The sequence below is a fragment of the Scyliorhinus torazame genome, chromosome 2 (genome assembly GCF_047496885.1).
Source record: "Scyliorhinus torazame isolate Kashiwa2021f chromosome 2, sScyTor2.1, whole genome shotgun sequence".
Classification (NCBI taxonomy): domain Eukaryota; kingdom Metazoa; phylum Chordata; class Chondrichthyes; order Carcharhiniformes; family Scyliorhinidae; genus Scyliorhinus; species Scyliorhinus torazame.
In genome coordinates this window covers 243,114,154-243,133,229 of record NC_092708.1, presented here as the reverse complement: position 1 = coordinate 243,133,229, position 19,076 = coordinate 243,114,154, and the positions used below count along the sequence as shown (strand labels likewise).

The following is a 19,076-nucleotide window of genomic DNA, read 5'->3' as shown; positions in this document are numbered from 1 at the left end:
ACTGTACACAGTTATAAACAACTACGAAACTGAACACCCGGAGGCGTTGTTCATCGTGGCCGGAGACTTCAACAAGGCCAACCTCAAGCGTTTACTGCCAATATTCCATCAGCACATCTCCTGTCCCACCAGGGGCGACAACACTCTTAACCACTGCTACTCAAAAATCAAAGGCGCCTACCGTTCCATCCCCCGACTGCACTTTGGGAAATCAGACCATAAGACGGTGCTCCTTCTCCCGGCATACAAGCAGAAACTCAAGCGGGAGAATCCAGCTAAGAAGGTTGTGCAGTGCTGGTCCGAGGAGCCAGAAGAGCTCTTACGTGACTGCTTAGAGACAGTGGACCTGTCCATATTTAAGAACTCAGCAACCAACTTAAATGAGTATGCCACCACCATCACAGACTTCATCAGCAAATGTGTGGACGACTGCGTGCCAAAGAAAGCAGTACGTGCGTTCCCCAACCGGAAACCATGGCTCAATCGCGAGATTGACTCCCTACTGAAGAACAGATCTGAGGCGTTCAAGGCAGACGACCCTGACCTATACAAGAAATCCAGATACGACCTCCGCAAAGCCATCCGGAATGCCAAGAGAGAATATCAAACCAAGCTAGAGTCCTGACAGACTCTCGGTGGTTGTGGCAAGGACTAAACAACATAACGGGCTACAAAGCGAAGCAGTATCTCTGGCAGCAGCCACCCCTCCCTGATGAACTCAATGCATTCTATGCTCGGTTCGAGCAGGTAAGCAACAATCCGCTGGCGTGTGCCCCAGCAGCCCATAATTCACTCATACCCATCATCACAGCTTCCGAAGTCAGATCGGCCTTCCTGAAAGTGAACCCTCGGAAGACGACGGGCCCAGACGGGATCCCTGGTCGTGCACTCAGAGCCTGCACGGACCAGCTGGCAGAGGTATTCACGGACATCTTTAACCTGTCCCTACTCCACTCCGAGGTCCCCTCCTGCTTCAAGAAGACCACCATCATACCAGTACCAAAGAAGAACCAGGCAACGTGCCTCAATGACTACCGACCAGTGGCCCTGACTTCAGTCGTAATGAAGTGCTTCGAGAGGTTGATCATGAAGCACATCACCTCCATACTCCCAAAACGCCTTGATCCACTGCAATTCGCATACCGCTGCAACCTGTCCACATCAGACACCATTTCCCTGGCCCTACACTCATCCCTAGAGCATCTCGAAAACAAGGACTCCTACATTAGACTCTTATTTATTGACTACAGCTCTGCCTTCAACACCATAATCCCAGCCAAGCTCATATCAAAGTTCCAAAACCCAGGACTTGGCTCCCCACTCTGCAACTGGATCCTCGATTTTCTGACCAACAGACCACAATCAGTAAGAATGAACAACAACACCTCCTCCACAATAGTCCTCAACACCGGCACCCCGCAAGGCTCCGTACTTAGCCCCCTACTCTACTCCCTGTACACACACGGCTGCGTGGCAAAACTTGGTTCCAACTCCATCTACAAGTTTGTTGACGATACGACCATAGTGGGCCGGTTCTCGAATAACGATGAGTCCGAATACAGGAGGGAAATAGAGAACCTAGTGGAGTGGTGTAGCGACAACAATCTCTCCCTCAATGCCAGCATAACTAAAGAGCTGGTAATTGACTTCAGGAAGCAAAGTACTGTACACACCCCTGTCAGCAACAATGGGGCCGAGGTGGAGATGGATAGCAGTTTCAAATTCCTAGGGGGCCACATCTCCAAAAATCTGTCCTGGTCCACCCACGTCGACGCTACCACCCAGAAAGCACAACAGCGCCTATACTTCCTCAGGAAACTAAGGAAATTCGGCATGTCCACATTGACTCTTACCAACTTTTACAGATGCACCACAGAAAGCATCCTATCAGGCTGCATCACAGCCTGGTATGGCAACTGCTCGGCCCAGGACCGCAAGAAACTTCAGAGTCGTGAACACCGCCCAGACCATCACACGAACCTGCCTCCCACCCATTGACTCCATCTACACCTCCCGCTGCCTGGGGAAAGCGGGCAGTATAATCAAAGATCCCTCCCACCCAGCTTACTCACTCTTCCAACTTCTTCCATCGGGCAGGAGATACAGAAGTCTGAGAACACGCTCGAACAGACTCAAAAACAGCTTCTTCCCCACTGTCACCAGACTCCTAAATGGCCCTCTTATGGACTGACTTCATTAACACTACACCCTGTATGCTTCATCTGATGCCAGTGCTTATGTAGTTACATATGTTGTGTTGCCCTATTATGTATTTTCTTTTATTCCCTTTTCTTCTCATGTACTTAATGATCTGTTGAGCTGCTCGCAGAAAAATACTTTTCACTGTACCTCGGTACACGTGACAATAAACAAATCCAATCCAATCCATTCTGTCTGTTGATTTCCAAAACCAAGAAATCCAAAACCTAATTACCACTATCAACATTACTCACTGCCTGACTCCCCAAAGCCTGTCCACCGTCTACGAGTGAGATGCAGAAGTCCCACCTTATGCCAATCAATGCTCGTTAGAGTTTAATACAGCATCGGGGCTGCTGGAGTCAGCAGGTATATGATCCCCAGCCCCCGCCATCTTGAAAACTCAGGTCCTTGTTCTGAAATGTACCTCTTAAAAACAAATGCTCGAATGCTTTGCTGGTAAAGAACTTAAACCTTGCAGGTCTTGTCAATGTGCAATGATTGCAGCAGCAATGCATTCCTTGTCAAATAAACTACCATTCACTCTGCGGCCACATGCCTTCCTTTTGAACATGTTTACAGCATGTTTGATTAAACATCCTGTCAGCGGACAATCTTGAGACCCTTCGCCCAACGCCAATCATGACTCCTGCACACTAATCAGTCAACAGTAACAATTTCAACAATGATACCATTATCAAGGTATGATACAGCCACACCTTTCCTTCCTCTACCTTCACTCCATGGAGTCAACTGATTTTGAGCACCAATTGCTTCCTCGATAAACTTATAAAGGAACTTCTACAGGAGCGAAATACATTCTCGGCAGCATGGCTGAGAAAACCAAGATACATCTGCTGCTGAGAAATCACTCCATAAAACAAAAATGAAATGTGTGCCAGAAGACAATGCCGGATACAAACGTGGGGCACGGCTCCTGTACTCTTCAGTATATTCTTTGCTACCATGCTTTCAGAGATGGCAATCTCTCCAACCTGAGACGATTGTAATCCTCAGTTAAGGTATCAATGATGATGATATGGGAATCGCTGTCACACTGTGAGCACGCCCTTCAGTGGATTATGGACTTCTTGTCAAAAGCGGCTGACGCCTATGGGATAACCGTCAGCTTAAGGAAGGCAGCGACATTCCACCAACCAAATTCTGACTGTACCCCTCCTACCATAAATATCGATGACACCGTCCTAAAAGCGGGAGATAACTTCATCTGTCTCAGAAGCACAAATGTCTGCCTGATGGCAAATAGAATTACCAGAGCAAGCCCAGCATTTGTCTGCTTATATCAGAGACTATGGAGGAAACAAAGTCTGTAACGTAGAGCAAAACTTGCTACTTACAAAACTGTGGTCATAATTACTCTCCTGTAGGCCTGTGAAACATTGACTACCTACTCCAGACATATTAAGCATTTGGACAGGTTTCACGTGAGATGCATTTGGAACATCAGGGGCATCAAATGGGAGGACAAAGTCCGCAAAACTGAAGTACTTCAAAGAGCAGAAATGCCTGGAATTGAAGCACTCATCATCAGAGCCCTGCCCAGATGAAGTGGACCTATGACTGACAATAAAATCCCTAAGGCAGCCATGTATGCACAACTTAAACTTGGACACCCCTTGCGAGGTAGGCCGAGGTTAAGGTTCAGAGACTCCTTGAAGATGAACCTCAGGAAATGTGGCGTGTGTCCACCAGAGACTAGGAGAAAAAATGCACAATAAAGAACTACCTGTGGAACAATCTGAAGCAGTGGCCTTGTTTCTTTCAATCAGTAAAGAATGCAGGCGACTTCCGGGTGCGGCGATGACCAGCTGAGTCGCACGTTTCGGCAGCTCCCGGTGGAACGGACTTTTGGGCTCTTAATAAGAGCCCCAACGGCAATTTTAACGGCTAAAAGTACTGTGCGGTGAACCAGAAGGGAATCCCCCCTGGATACGGATGAAAAAAGGAGAGGAAGGTGGCCGGATTGCGGTGGATCCTTTAGAGCAGCGGCAAGGAAGTCAAGCAAAAACCAAGATGGCGTCGGAAGGTGGCAGTTTAATATGGGGCCCTGAACAACACGAGTTTTTGAAACGCTGCGTGGAAGAACTCAAAAAGGAAATGAAGAAGGAGCTGTTGGCCCCGATATTACAGGCGATCGAAGGGCTAAAGGAGGAGCAAAAGACCCAGGAGCGGGAGCTTCGGGTCATGAAGGCAAAGGCTGCCGAGAATGAGGACGACATACAGGGCCTGGTGGTGAAGACGGAGACGCAGGAGGCACATCAGAAACGATGTGTGGAAAGGTTGGAGGCACTGGAGAACAACGCAAGGAGGAACAACCTAAGGATTCTTGGTCTTCCTGAAGGTGCGGAGGGAGCGGACGTCGGGGCATATGTGAGCACGATGCTGCACTCGTTAATGGGAGCGGAGGCCCCGGCGGGTCCGCTGGAGGTGGAGGGAGCATACCGAGTGATGGCGCGAGGACCGAGAGCAGGAGAAATTCCTAGAGCCATAGTGGTGAGATTCCTCCGTTTTAAGGACAAAGAGATGGTCCTTCGATGGGCAAAGAAAACTCGGAGCAGTAAGTGGGAGAACGCGGTGATCCGCGTATACCAAGACTGGAGTGCGGAGGTGGCGAGAAGGAGGGCGAGCTTTAATCGAGCCAAGGCGGTGCTTCACAAAAAGAAGATAAAATTCGGAATGCTGCAACCGGCAAGACTGTGGGTCACATATCAAGGGGGGCATCACTACTTTGAGACGGCGGATGAGGCGTGGACTTTTATCATGGAAGAAAAATTGGAATGAGCGGGTTATTAAATAAAAGAACGTTTGAAACAAAGTGGTGGGGTGAGTATGGGGGTGCGAAGAGGGGGGTAAAAAGGGGGGAAAGAGGAGTTTTATGTTATTAATCCTGCGATGTGGTAACCTTTCTCTCTTCCACAGGAGGTGGTGGGGGGAGGAAAGGAGGTGGAGGAAATGGGGCGTTGACCATTGGGGGCGGGGCCAAGGGGGAAGCGCGGGCTCGGTTCCCGCGCTATGATAATCATGGCGGGAATAGGGAAGCAGGAAGGAGGGGGCGTCGCACGGTGCGAGCCGAGGTCACGGGGGAAGCCGAGGTCGGACAGAGTTTGCTGACTTCTGGGAGCAACATGGGGGGTGTAACTACGCTAGTGGGGGATCTAGCGGGGGGGGGGTGGGAGGGGGGGTGGGAGGGGGGAACTATTGGGCTGCTGCTGCTGGGGAGAGGGGGGAGCTGGTATGGGGTGGGATCGGCGGGGGGGCACCGCCTGGGGGGGACACAGCTGCGTGGGAACCGGGTGAGGAGCTGGAAAAAGGGGATGGCTAATTGACAGGGGGGGGGTAAAAAGCCCCCCAACCCGGCTGATCACGTGGAATGTGAGAGGGCTGAACGGGCCGATAAAGAGGGCACGGGTACTCGCACACCTTAAGAAACTTAAGGCAGACGTGGTTATGTTACAGGAAACGTACTTGAAACTGATAGACCAGGTGAGACTACGCAAAGGTTGGGTGGGGCAGGTGTTCCATTCAGGGCTAGATGCGAAAAACAGGGGGGTGGCTATATTAGTGGGGAAGCGGGTAATGTTTGAGGCAAAGACTATAGTGGCGGATAGCGGGGGCAGATACGTGATGGTGAGTGGCAAATTACAGGGGGAGACGGTGGTTTTGGTAAACGTATATGCCCCGAACTGGGATGATGCTAATTTTATGAGGCGTATGCTAGGACGCATCCCGGACCTAGAGGTGGGAAAGTTGGTAATGGAGGGAGATTTCAATACGGTGTTGGAACCAGGGCTGGACAGGTCGAGGTCCAGGACTGGAAGGAGGCTGGCAGCAGCCAAGGTGCTTAAAGATTTTATGGAGCAGATGGGAGGAGTAGACCCGTGGAGATTTAGCAGACCTAGGAGTAAGGAGTTTTCGTTTTTCTCCTATGTCCACAAAGTCTATTCGCGAATAGACTTTTTTGTTTTGGGAAGGGCGTTGATCCCGAAGGTGAGAGGAACGGAGTATACGGCTATAGCCATTTTGGATCACGCTCCACATTGGGTGGACTTGGAGATAGGGGAGGAAACAGAAGGGCGCCCACCCTGGAGAATGGACATGGGACTAATGGCAGATGAGGGGGTGTGTCTAAGGGTGAGGGGGTGCATTGAAAAGTACTTGGAACTCAATGATAATGGGGAGGTCTAGGTGGGAGTTGTCTGGGAGGCGCTGAAGGCAGTGGTTAGAGGGGAGCTGATATCAATAAGGGCACATTAAGGAAAGCAGGAGAGTAGGGAACGGGAGCGGTTGCTGCAAGAACTTCTGAGGCTGGACAGGCAATATGCGGAGGCACCGGAGGAGGGACTGTACAGGGAAAGGCAAAGGCTACACGTAGAATTTGACCTGCTGACAACGGGTACTGCAGAGGCACAGTGGAGGAAGGCACAGGGTGTACAGTACGAATATGGGGAGAAGGCGAGCAGGTTGCTGGCCCACCAATTGAGGAAAAGGGGAGCAGCGAGGGAAATAGGGGGAGTGAGGGATGAGGAAGGAGAGATAGAGCGGGGAGCGGAGAGAGTGAATGGAGTGTTCAAGGCATTTTATAAAAAATTATACGAAGCTCAACCCCCGGATGGGAGGGAGAGAATGATGGGCTTTCTGGACCGGCTGGAATTTCCCAAGGTGGAGGAGCAGGAAAGGGTGGGACTGGGAGCACAGATTGAAATAGAGGAAGTAGTGAAAGGAATTAGGAGCATGCAGGCGGGGAAGGCTCCGGGACCGGATGGATTCCCAGTTGAATTTTACAGGAAATATGTGGACTTGCTCGCCCCGCTACTGATGAGGACCTTTAATGAGGCAAAGGAAAGGGGACAGCTGCCCCCGACTATGTCTGAGGCAACGATATCGCTTCTCCTAAAGAAGGAAAAGGACCCGCTGCAATGCGGGTCCTGTAGACCTATTTCCCTCCTAAATGTAGACGCTAAGATTGTGGCCAAGGTAATGGCAATGAGGATAGAGGATTGTGTCCCGAGGGTGGTCCATGAGGACCAAACTGGGTTTGTGAAGGGGAGACAGCTGAATACGAATATACGGAGGCTGCTAGGGGTAATGATGATGCCCCCACCAGAGGGGGAAGCGGAGATAGTGGTGGCGATGGATGCCGAGAAAGCATTTGATAGAGTGGAGTGGGATTATCTGTGGGAGGTGCTGAGGAGATTTGGTTTTGGAGATGAATATGTTGGATGGGTGCAGATGTTGTATAGGGCCCCAGTGGCGAGTGTGGTCACGAATGGACGGGGATCTGCATACTTTCGGCTCCATAGAGGGACAAGGCAGGGATGCCCTCTGTCCCCATTATTGTTTGCACTGGCGATTGAGCCCCTGGCAATAGCATTGAGGGGTTCCAAGAAGTGGAGGGGAGTACTTAGAGGAGGAGAAGAACACCGGGTATCTCTGTATGCGGATGATTTGTTGTTATATGTAGCGGACCCGGCGGAGGGGATGCCAGAGATAATGCGGACACTTCGGGAGTTTGGAGAGTTCTCAGGATATAAACTGAACATGGGGAAAAGTGAGTTGTTTGTGGTGCATCCAGGGGAGCAGAGCAGAGAAATAGAGGACTTTCCGCTGAGGAAGGTAACAAGGGACTTTCGTTACTTGGGGATCCAGATAGCCAAGAATTGGGGTACATTGCATAGGTTAAATTTAACGCGATTGGTGGAACAAATGGAGGAGGACTTCAAGAGATGGGACATGGTATCCCTGTCACTGGCAGGGAGGGTGCAGGCGGTTAAAATGGTAGTCCTCCCGAGATTTCTCTTTGTGTTTCAGTGCCTCCTGGTGGTGATCACGAAGGCTTTTTTCAAAAGGATCGAAAAGAGTATCATGAGTTTTGTGTGGGCCGGGAAGACCCCGAGAGTGAGGAAGGGATTCTTACAGCGTAGTAGGGATAGGGGGGGGCTGGCACTACCGAGCCTAAGTGAGTACTACTGGGCCGCCAATATCTCAATGGTGAGTAAGTGGATGGGAGAAGAGGAGGGAGCGGCGTGGAAGAGATTGGAGAGAGCGTCCTGTAGGAGGACTAGCCTACAAGCTATGGTGACGGCCCCATTGCCGTTCTCACCGAAGAAATACACCACAAGCCCGGTGGTGGTGGCGACTTTGAAAATTTGGGGACAGTGGAGACGGCATAGGGGAAAGACGGGAGCCTTGGTGGGGTCCCCGATAAGAAATAACCATAGGTTTGCCCCGGGGAGAATGGATGGGGGATTTGGAATATGGCAAAGAGCAGGAGTAACACAACTGAAAGATCTGTTTGTGGATGGGAAGTTCGCAAGTCTGGGAGCGCTGACCGAGAAATATGGGTTGCCCCAAGGGAATGCATTCCGGTATATGCAACTGAGGACTTTTGCGAGGCAACAGGTGAGGGAATTCCCGCAGCTCCCGACGAATGAGGTGCAGGACAGAGTGATCTCAAAGACATGGGTGGGGGACGGTAAGGTGTCAGATATATATAGGGAAATGAGGGACGAGGGGGAGATTATGGTAGATGAGCTGAAAGGGAAATGGGAAGAAGAGCTGGGGGAGGAGATTGAGGAGGGGCTGTGGGCGGATGCCCTAAGTAGGGTAAACTCATCGTCCTCGTGTGCCAGGCTAAGCCTGATTCAATTTAAGGTGTTACACAGGGCGCATATGACTGGAGCACGGCTCAGTAAATTTTTGGGGGTAGAGGATAGGTGTGCGAGATGCTCGAGAAGCCCAGCGAATCACACCCACATGTTCTGGTCATGTCCGGCACTACAGGGGTTCTGGGTGGGGGTGACAAAGGTGCTTTCGAAAGTAGTGGGGGTCCAGGTCGAACCAAGCTGGGGGTTGGCTATATTTGGGGTTGCACAAGAGCCGGGAGTACAGGAGGCGAGAGAGGCCGATGTTTTGGCCTTTGCGTCCCTAGTAGCCCGGCGCAGGATACTGTTGATGTGGAAGGAAGCCAAGCCCCCGGGTGTGGAGACCTGGATAAATGACATGGCAGGGTTTATAAAGCTGGAACGGATTAAGTTCGTCCTAAGGGGATCGGCTCAAGGGTTCACCAGGCGGTGGCAACCGTTCGTCGAATACCTCACAGAAAGATAGAGGGAATGGAAAAGAAGAAGGTAGCAGCAGCAGCCCAGGGGGGGAGGGGGTGAGGGGGGGGGGGAGGAACCAGAAGGACTCTCAGGGTTGTTAATATATATGTATAATATGTATAGGTCGTTGCTATAAATAATTGTATATTGGACTGTTAAATCATATTTTTGGAGAGTGTTTATCTGAGACAAGGCAGTTGCCATTTAGTTTTAGTTTTAGTTTTAGTTATATATTATTTACTCTTTGTTTATAAAACAGGTCATTGTTATTTATACTGTTATATTATTGTGTAAAGGATACACAATGTACTGTGATGGTTGACCAAAAATTTTCAATAAAATATTTTTTTTTTTAAAAGTAAAGAATGCAGGCAGCAAAGGACAAAAGACAAGCTAGAAGGACTGAGCAATCCCAACAAAATCAGACAAAACATCATCGCCCACATTGTGGAAAGCCAAACAGGTCAGCAATCAGGTCCCACAGCCATACAGCAGATAATTCTACGCACATAAGAAACTGCCATTGTCGACAACCAAGGGAAACCGACAATAACAATGTGTGCCCTACCCTCCCGCCCCACTTTATGAAGGCAAATAATTTTGAGCACCAATTGTTTCCTTCAACATTTTCACCAGAGAACTGAAGAGATGTTCGACCTTCAAGATGGAATCAACTTGGCAAAAGAAAAGGTCACAAGAGGCAAACCAAAAGAGAGCAGCAGAAAATTAAAGTATGGAAGGAACAAACATAAATAATACCGCACAATGAAACTTTTACACAGATAAAGAGAAAAGCAGTTGGGACTGCTCTCATGTCTGACTTCGAAGGTTACAAGCTGAAATCCCATCTCAATGTTGGAGCTCATCCCACACTGGTAGTGGCAAAGGAACATTAGGTTGTCAGCGGTTCCAGTCTCCAAGCCAGGTGGATGTTGATAATCCCGTGGGAAAATGTGAAGTGCACGTGTCTGAGTCAGCATCAATGTGAAGTGCACGTGTCTGAGTCAGCATCACTCCCTCAACCAACACATCCAAACTCAACAAAGATTGTTCATTCATTCCTCACATCACTGCTTGTGGGATCTTATTTGGTGACAGATTGGATTATCCTACATAACATCAGTCATTGCACTTCAAAGCAATTTATTACGCAAAGTATTTTAGTCGGTGGGGTAAGAAGATGGGACTCAACACCACATGGAGTAATTGAGGTTAGCAACATGGAGGCATACGAGGGAAAGGACATGCACAAGAGAAAGGAATAGAAGGATACATTGATGGGGTGAAGTCAACAGAGTGGGAGTAGGCTTGTGGGGTATTGACAGTGTGGACGTGGAGTGGGGGGTCCTGTTGTCAGAGAATCTAGAACTAAGGGGCCACTGTTTAAAAATAAGGGGGGTCATTCATTTAAGACAGAGATAAGGAGAAATTGTTTCTCTCAGAGCTAGATCGACTTTTTTTATTGCGAAAGGGTGAAAGGTTATTGGGATTAGATAGGAATGTGGAGTTGAAGCTACAATCAGATCAGCTATGATCTTATTGAATAGTGGACAGGCTCGAGGGGCTGGGATACCTACTCCTGCTCCTAAGTCATAGGTTCATAGACTAGATGGACCAAATGGCTTGTTTCATGGCTGTAAATTCTATGTAAAGCACTTTTTGATGTGGCATGAATGTATTATTGAAAGAAAAAGGCAGCACAGAACTAGTAGCACAAACAAAACACCTCCACAAGTAAAGCTATGCATGTAACTCCATGAAGAGTAAGGTTACGCTCACCCTATTGATAACCTTACATGGTTGGCTCGCATTCATATCCTTTTTAGAAATATTGGCAGGCAGTTTTTAATGGGCCCCTGAACGTCCTGAACTCCCAAACATCAGCAAAATCAGTTCATGATGTTCGTGTGATAGCAACAAAAATGAAATACCTTTTCATTTTCCTCCACGGGATTAATATTTAAAAACTGACAGCTTTATGGAAGTAGGAGGGGTCAATAATATCCAAAAATCGGTTCACTCCAGCAGAAAGAGGAACACATAGCTACACAATATTAGGGTACAGTTCAAGAAAACACATAGATCCATGAGAAGTAAACACGTACAATGGGGCTGTGGGTTTCATACCACAGCAATTTGCATCCATACAGCGCCTTTAACCTAGCAAAAAGTTCCAAGGTGCTTCACAGGAAGGTTATCAAACAAAATCTGACTAATCTCAGAATCGCAGAATTGTTACAGTAGAGAAAGAGGCCTTTCGGTCCATCATGTCGGCACCAGCTATGCCTTTTCCCGTAACCCTGCACATTGTTTCTATTCATGTAACCATCTAATGCACCCTTCAATGCCTCGATTGAACCTGCCTCCACCCCACTTCCAGACAGTGCATTCTACACCTGAATCGCCCGTTGTGTGAAGTTTTCTCATGCATCACAATTGCTTCTTTTGCAAATCATTTTAAATCTGAGCCCGCTCGTTTTTGATCGTTTTACGAACAAGAACAGTTTCTCCCTACTCTCACTAGCTGCCTCCTGATTTTGAGCATCTCTATCAAATATCCCCTTAGCCTTATTCTCTCCAAGGAGAACAGCCCCTTTCTCTCCAAACTATCCTCATAATAGAGTTGCTCGTCCCTGGGACCATTCTTGTACACCCCTTCTGCATCTCTCCAACAATTTGTTCACATCCTTCATACAGAGAGGCACCCAGAACTGTATGCAATACTCCAGTTGAGGATTAACTAGTGCCTTGTATAATTGTTGGGGTGTAACTGCTTCTTCACTGACCCAGGCCTATTTCCATTCACCATCACATTACCTGAGCAAATGAGCCATCCTCGTTACATTCTGGAATGAAAACCGGTTCCTGCGGCTTTTTGGCCTGTTCCTGTGCTTGCTGCGCTCTTTCTGTCCGACACTTGGTTGGACCTGCTTCTGTAAAAAAAAATGAGTCAGCAGATTTTTGGGGGGACCTTGTATTTATGAAAGATAGTTATTAGCATTTATCAAAACAAAAATATATTCTACTTCTAGTCATTTGATAGTACAGAACTTGTGTATTGCTGAAAAAGTGACATATCAAACCTTTTTCCCCTTGTATATTTGTGTTCTTGCTAAGTGTCCTGAGGAGTGCAAGGCAAAAGCTTTGACACATTTTTTTAAGCAATGCTCATGTTCTATATTTTAATCAGTAAGAGAATCAAGGGTTATGGGGATAAGGCGGGACAGTGGAGTTGAGGATTATCACATCAGACCAGTCATGATCTCATTGAATGGCCTACTTCTGCTCCTATGTCTTATGGTCTACTTCTTTGAGATTATTTTTATATTGTTTTTTTTATCTCTCCACAACCACTTTTCCTGAGAAGGATTCTTTCTTCTCACCCCTAATATGCAGGTTAGATATGTGACCAGTAATTAGGCTTTGAACTGAGTCACTGGGAGGTTCTGGTCAATGGTGTGACCTAACCCCCTCCCTTCCTATGCTGCCCACCTCCACTCAGGACTGAACCCGAGAAGTTCGCCTATGATGTTTTCTAAACATACATCTAAATTCCCCAAAACATTTAAAGGAAAAACAAAACCATCAATTTATCTACTAAAGGGGCCTTCTGAACAAGCCCAAGAGCCGTTAACAAAATATTGCTTGGTGTAAAGAGAATTGTTGAGAGAATAAGATTCTGAGCAGCTTTGATTCAGTTTATCGTATTTATTTATATTTTGGTCCAGTATCTCAAACATGTTGGAACTTGACTACAGTTTCCAACAGTCTGCCCAATTATTCAATACGCAGAGTGGAAATGGATGCCTTGCTACACAGGACCATGCATGTTCCCCCTGCCTAATTTTCCCTGTCAGTTGAGGCAATGGAGCCAACAAGTCAGGTTGAATGGAGTGCCAGTTACATATCGAAGATAGATCTATGTTTTTTTAATTTAGAGTGCTCAATTCATTTTTTCCAATTAAGAAACAATTTAACATGGCCAATCCACCTACCCTGCACATCTTTGGGTTGTGGGGACGAAACCCACACAAACACGGTGTGGAATGTGCAAACTCCACACAGACAGTGACCCCCGGGTCAGGATCGAACCTGGGTCCTCGGTGCTGTGAGGCAACAGTGCTAACCACTGCACCAACGTGCCGCCAAGACAGATCTATGTTAAAATGGAACTATATAATTTGATCATCTTTATCCAGTTAAATTCATATAGAGGACAAAAGTATGATTTTAAAAAAACACAACATGCAGCAAATCATGAATTCCACATCTCAGGAGATTGGATGGTATATAATCAGTCACATCGCTGTGCTTTGAACTCTGGTACCAGAGTTAAAATGCAGTCCAAGGCAAGGAAACCTCCTTTTTGATGGCCTGTACTGAGCAAAATGAGATAACTTCATGCAATCTCATTCCAATTGCTTGCATCCAACTCACCTAACATCTGAATATAGCAATGGTGGGCACTACTGAAAGTCTCATTTGGAAATGAATATTGAGGGAAATGGAGATGTCACCTTGGTTCTATAAGAAATATTCCTCTGAGACAGATAGTTGGCAAAAATGGAGGAACATCCATTGTCCTTTACTTGGCTTGAGTGTGATTGTTTCAGAGAATTGTGGAATTAACTTGACTTCCTGCGCAGATAGTTTTTCCTGTGCAATTTATCCACAGTGGGGAAGATACTTTTGTATCTTGGCCCTAAATTCTGCTCACCAAATACCCTCTATTTTGACACCTCATATGGCGGTGGAAGGAGTACATAGCATATACAATTGTGCAGACGTTTGTTTGAGCTATTGCGGTAGTGGCAGGAAATATAAATCATACAGATTGCAGGCCCCTTTGTGTTTACCATCTTCAGTTTAAAAAAAATGTTTTTATTAGAGTTTTTCATTTATACACTACAAAATAAACATAACTTTACAAACCAAATGCAATTTACAAAGACCAGACATTGAAAAATTGTAAAAATAAACCCCAACAGCCCAACCCCTCTTACCCCCCCAACCCCCCCCCCTCCCCCCCTTTTTGAAAATGATTTTATTGCACTTATTAATTTTATAATGTGGAGATGCCGGCTTTGGACTGGGGTGAGCACAGTAAAAAGTCTGACAACACCAGGTTAAAGTCCAACAGGTTTGTTTCAAACACTAGCTTTCGGAGCGCTGCTCCTTCCTCAGATGAATGAAAAGGTAGGTTCCAGAAACATATATATAGACAAATTCAAAGATGCAAGACAATGCTTAGAATGCGAGCATTTGCAGGTCATTAAGTCTTCACAGATCCAGAGATAGGGGTAACCCCAGGTTAAAGAGGTGTGAATTGGCTCAAGCCAGGACAGTTGGTAGGATTTCACAAGCCCAGGCCAGATGGTGGGGGATGAATGGAATTCGATATGAATCCCAGGTCCCGGTTGAGGCCGCACTCATGTGTGCAGAATTTGGCTATGAGTTCCTGCTCGGCGATTCTGCGTTGTCGCGCATCCTGAAGGCCGCCTTCGAGATCGCTTACCCGGAGATCAGAGGCTGAATGCCCTTGACTGCTGAAGTGTTCCCCGACTGGAAGGGAACATTCCTGCCTGGTGATTGTCGCGCAATGTCCATTCATTCGTTGTCGCAGCGTCTGCATTGTTTCGCCAATGTACCACGCTTCGGGACATCCTTTCCTGCAGCGTATGAGGTAGACAACGTTGGCCGAGTCGCACAAGTATGTACCGCGTACCTGGTGGGTGGTTCTTATGTGTAATGGTGGTATCCATGTCGATGATCTGGCACGTCTTGCAGAGATTGCTGTTGCGACCATCAATTCACTCAAAGACACAAGTAGAAGTAAACCGTGGTTTTAATCAGCTTAGAACAGTGCCTGCCTGCGACTGGTACAATACTGTGAACCGCCTACAAGTCAACTGCTCTTTATACTTCCTTTCAAGGGGAGGAGCCATGGGCGGAGCCCCTACATGCCCCAACATATCTCCCTGTGGGTGAAGCCACACAATGGCCCATAGGTGCAGCCCACAAGGTCAACAACATAACATAGCTGTAACACAATGGCAGAACATGATACTAATACACTGGTGAATTACTAGTACTATACATTCACCACATTCACTCCGTTAAAAAAAAGAAGTCTGGTGGGGGTGACGGGCGCATACGTTCAGCCGGTCCGGCGCACGGATTGTGCGCTGCGATCACCGAAGCACTGGTGTTGCGGCTGGTCTGGGTGTCGGGCTCATCCGTGCTGGCAGCGGAAGTGGGGCCGGTGCGGGCACAGGCGTGGACTCCGGGAGCGTCTCTTCTGGAGCTTCATTCCTGTGGACCGGTGCGGCGGGTGGGAGGGAGCGCAGCAGTCATATAGGGGTGGGGGCGCTGGACATGGTAGGTTGGGCGGGATATAGTGTGGGGGCTGCGGTGATAGTGGTGGTGGTGGTGGTGGAGCCTGCGGGTGCCAGGTCCCGGAGGGAGACGGTATCTTGTCGGCCATCGGGGTGTTCGACATAAGCATACTGGGGGTTGGAGTGTAGGAGCTGGACGCTCTCTACCAGAGGGTCGGTCTTATGGCTCCTGACATGTTTTCTGAGGAGGACTGGGCCCGGTGTCCTCAGCCAGGACGGAAGCGAGGTCCCTGAGGTGGCTCCCTGAGGGAAAACAAACAAGCGGTCATGAGGAGTCTCGTTTGTGGCTGTGCAAAGGAGGGACCTGATAGAATGGAGCGCATCGGGGAGGACCTCCTGCCAGTGAGAAACTGGGAGATTCCTGGACCGCAGGGTCAGTAGGACGGTCTTCCAGACTGTCGTGTTCTCCCTCTCCACCTGCCCGTTTCCCCTGGGGTTATAACTGGTAGTACTGCTCGAGGCAATGCCCTTACTGAGCAGGTACTGACACAGTTCGTCGCTCATGAACGACGAGCCCCTGTCGCTGTGGACATAACTGGGGAAACCAAACAGGGTGAAGACACTATGCAGGGCTCTAATGTGGGAAGCGGGAGAATTCATCTACGATGTTGAGGAAATATGTATTGCAGTTATTGGAGGGGAGGGGCCCTTTAAAATCGATACTGAGGCGTTCAAAGTGGGCCTTCTCCGGTCGATAGAAGTGCGGATTACACTCCGCACAGATTTGGCAGTCCCTGGTCATAGCTCTGACCTCCTCGGTGGAGGAGGGCAGGTTGCGGGCCTTGATATAATGGACGAGCCGGGTGACCCCCGGGTGGCAGAGGTCATCGTGGATAGCCCGTAGTCGGTCATCTTGCGCGCTGGCACATGTGCCGCGGGACAGGGCATCTGGGGGCTCATTGTGCTTCCCAGGACGATATACTATATCGTAGTTATAGGTGGAGAGTTTGATCCTCCACCTCAAGATCTTATCGTTCTTGATTTTGCCCCGCTGCGTATTGTCGAACATGAAGGCTACCGATCGTTGGTCGGTGACGAGGGTAAACCTCCTACCAGCGAGTTAGTGCCTCCAGTGCCACACGGCTTCCACGATAGCTTGGGCTTCTTTTTCGACCGAGGAGTGTCGAATTTCAGAGGAGGTGAGGGTGCGCGAAAAGAACGCTACCGGTCTGTCTTCTTGTTTGAGGGTGGCGGCGAGAGCGACTTCTGATGTGTTGCTCTCCACCCGGAAGGGGACGGACTCGTCCACCGCATGCATCGCGTCTTTGGCGATGTCCGCCTTGATGCAGTTGAAGGCCTGGCAGGCCTCAGTTGCCAGTGGAAAGATGGTGGCCTTGATTAGTGGGCGGGCTTTGTCCGCATAATTGGGGACCCACTGGGCATAATATGAAAAGAACCCAAGGCACCTCTTCAGGTCCTTGGGGCAGTGAGGGAGAGGGAGTTGCAGGAGGGGGCGCATACGGCCAGGATCGGGCCCTAGGACCCCGTTCTCCACGACATAGCCGAGGATGGCTAGTCTGGTTGTGCGGAAAACGCATTTCTCCTTGTTGTAGGTGAGATTGAGGGTTTGGGCGGTTTGGAGAAATCAGTGGAGTTGGCGTCGTGGTCCTGCTGATCATGGCCGCAGATGGTAACATTGTCCAAGTAAGGAAATGTGGCCCGCAGCCCGTACTGGTCCACCATTGGGTCCATTGTTCTTTGGAACACTGAAACCCCATTCGTGACGCCAAAGGGGACCCAGAGGAAATGGAAAAGGCGGCCGTCTGCCTCAAAAGCCATGTAGTGGCAGTCCTCCGGGCGGATTGGGAGCTGGTGGTATGCAGACTTCAGATCCACCGTGGAGAACACCCGGTAGTGTGCAATCTGGTTTACCATGTCTGCAATCCGGGGAAGGGGGTACGCATCGAGTTGCGTGTGCTGGTTTATGGTTTGGCTGTAATCAACTACCACCCGGAACTTTTCCCCGGTCTTGACAACCACCACCTGAGCTCTCCAGGGGCTATTGCTGGCCTCGATGACACCCTCCCGCAAGAGACGCTGGACCTCGGACCTAATGAACGTCCTGTCCTGCATGCTATAACGCCTGCTTCTGGTGGCGACTGGCTTGCAGTCGGCGGTGAGGTTTGCGAAGAGAGGGGGAGGGTTGACTTTTAGGGTCGCGAGGCTGCATATGGTGAGTGGGGGCAGGGGCCCCTCGAACTACAGGGTTAGGCTCCTGAGGTTACATTGGAAGTCGAGTCCCAATAGGAGAGGAGCGCAGAGGTCTGGGAGCATGTTAGGAGCATGCAGGTGGCGGAAAGCATCATAGATCGCAGTTATATAAATGTGGTCACAGCCAAGGTGCAGGCAGAGAAATGGGTGACCACCAGAAAGGGCAGGCAGTCAGTGCAGGAATCCCCTGTGGTTGTCCCCCTCTTGAACAGGTATACCCCTTTGGATACTGTCGGGGGGGATAGCCTATCAGGGGAAAACAGCAGCAGCCAGAGCAGTGGCACCACGGCTGGCTCTGATGTTCAGAAGGGAGGGTCAAAGCGCAGAAGAGCAATAGTCGATTTCGGCGGCGGGAGAACAGCTGGTGAGTCAGTTTCAGCGGGAGCATTGCGGAAGGAGGTTGCTGGGAGGTAAGTCAACCTTTAAAAGCACTTGTCTTTGCAGGGGCAGGCCAGTCGATTTCGGCGGCGGGAGAACAGCTGGTGAGTCAGTTTCAGCGGGAGCATTGCGGAAGGAGGTTGCTGGGAGGTAAGTCAACCTTTAAAAGCACTTGTCTTTGCAGGGGCAGGCCAGTCGATTTCGGCGGCAGGAGAACAGCTGGTGAGTCAGTTTCAGCGGGAGCATTGCGGAAGGAGGTTGCTAGGAGGTAAGTCAACCTTTAAAAGCACTTGTCTTTGCAGGGGCAGGCCAGTCGATTTCGGCGGCGGGAGAACAGCTGGTGAGTCAGTTTCAGCGGGACCATTGCGGAAGGAGGTTGCTAGGAGGTAAGTCAACCTTTAAAAGCACTTGTCTTTGCAGGGGCAGGCCAGTCGATTTCGGCGGCGGGAGAACAGCTGGTGAGTCAGTTTCAGCGGGACCATTGCAGAAGGAGGTTGCTAGGAGGTAAGTCAACCTTTAAAAGCACTTGTCTTTGCAGGGGCAGGCCAGTCGATTTCGGCGGCGTGAGAACAGCTGGCTGGTTAGTCAATTTCAGCAGGAGCTGAGAATTTTTCTTTTCTTTTTTCTTTTCTTTCTTTTCTTTTTTTTTAAATTAGTTTTTTAGGCGGGATCAGGAAGTCGACCCACGGACGTCTGGGAAGACCCTCACCAATAAATTCTGGTGGAGAGGAAACCCGAGACACTACACGTGTAGTGTCTCCCACCCGCCCTC

At 49.2% G+C, this 19,076-nt stretch overlaps 1 protein-coding gene across 2 annotated transcripts in view; it reads right to left on the bottom strand.

The window, feature by feature from the left end:
• The window catches only part of smoc1 (SPARC related modular calcium binding 1), a 341,176-nt gene that overhangs the window by 260,168 nt on the left and 61,932 nt on the right, over positions 1-19,076 (bottom strand). For both annotated transcript variants that reach the window (XM_072485788.1, XM_072485799.1), the window contains exon 3: positions 12,138-12,253. In XM_072485788.1, coding sequence (XP_072341889.1) covers positions 12,138-12,253 — 116 coding nt within the window. The remainder of the gene's footprint in view (positions 1-12,137; positions 12,254-19,076) is intronic.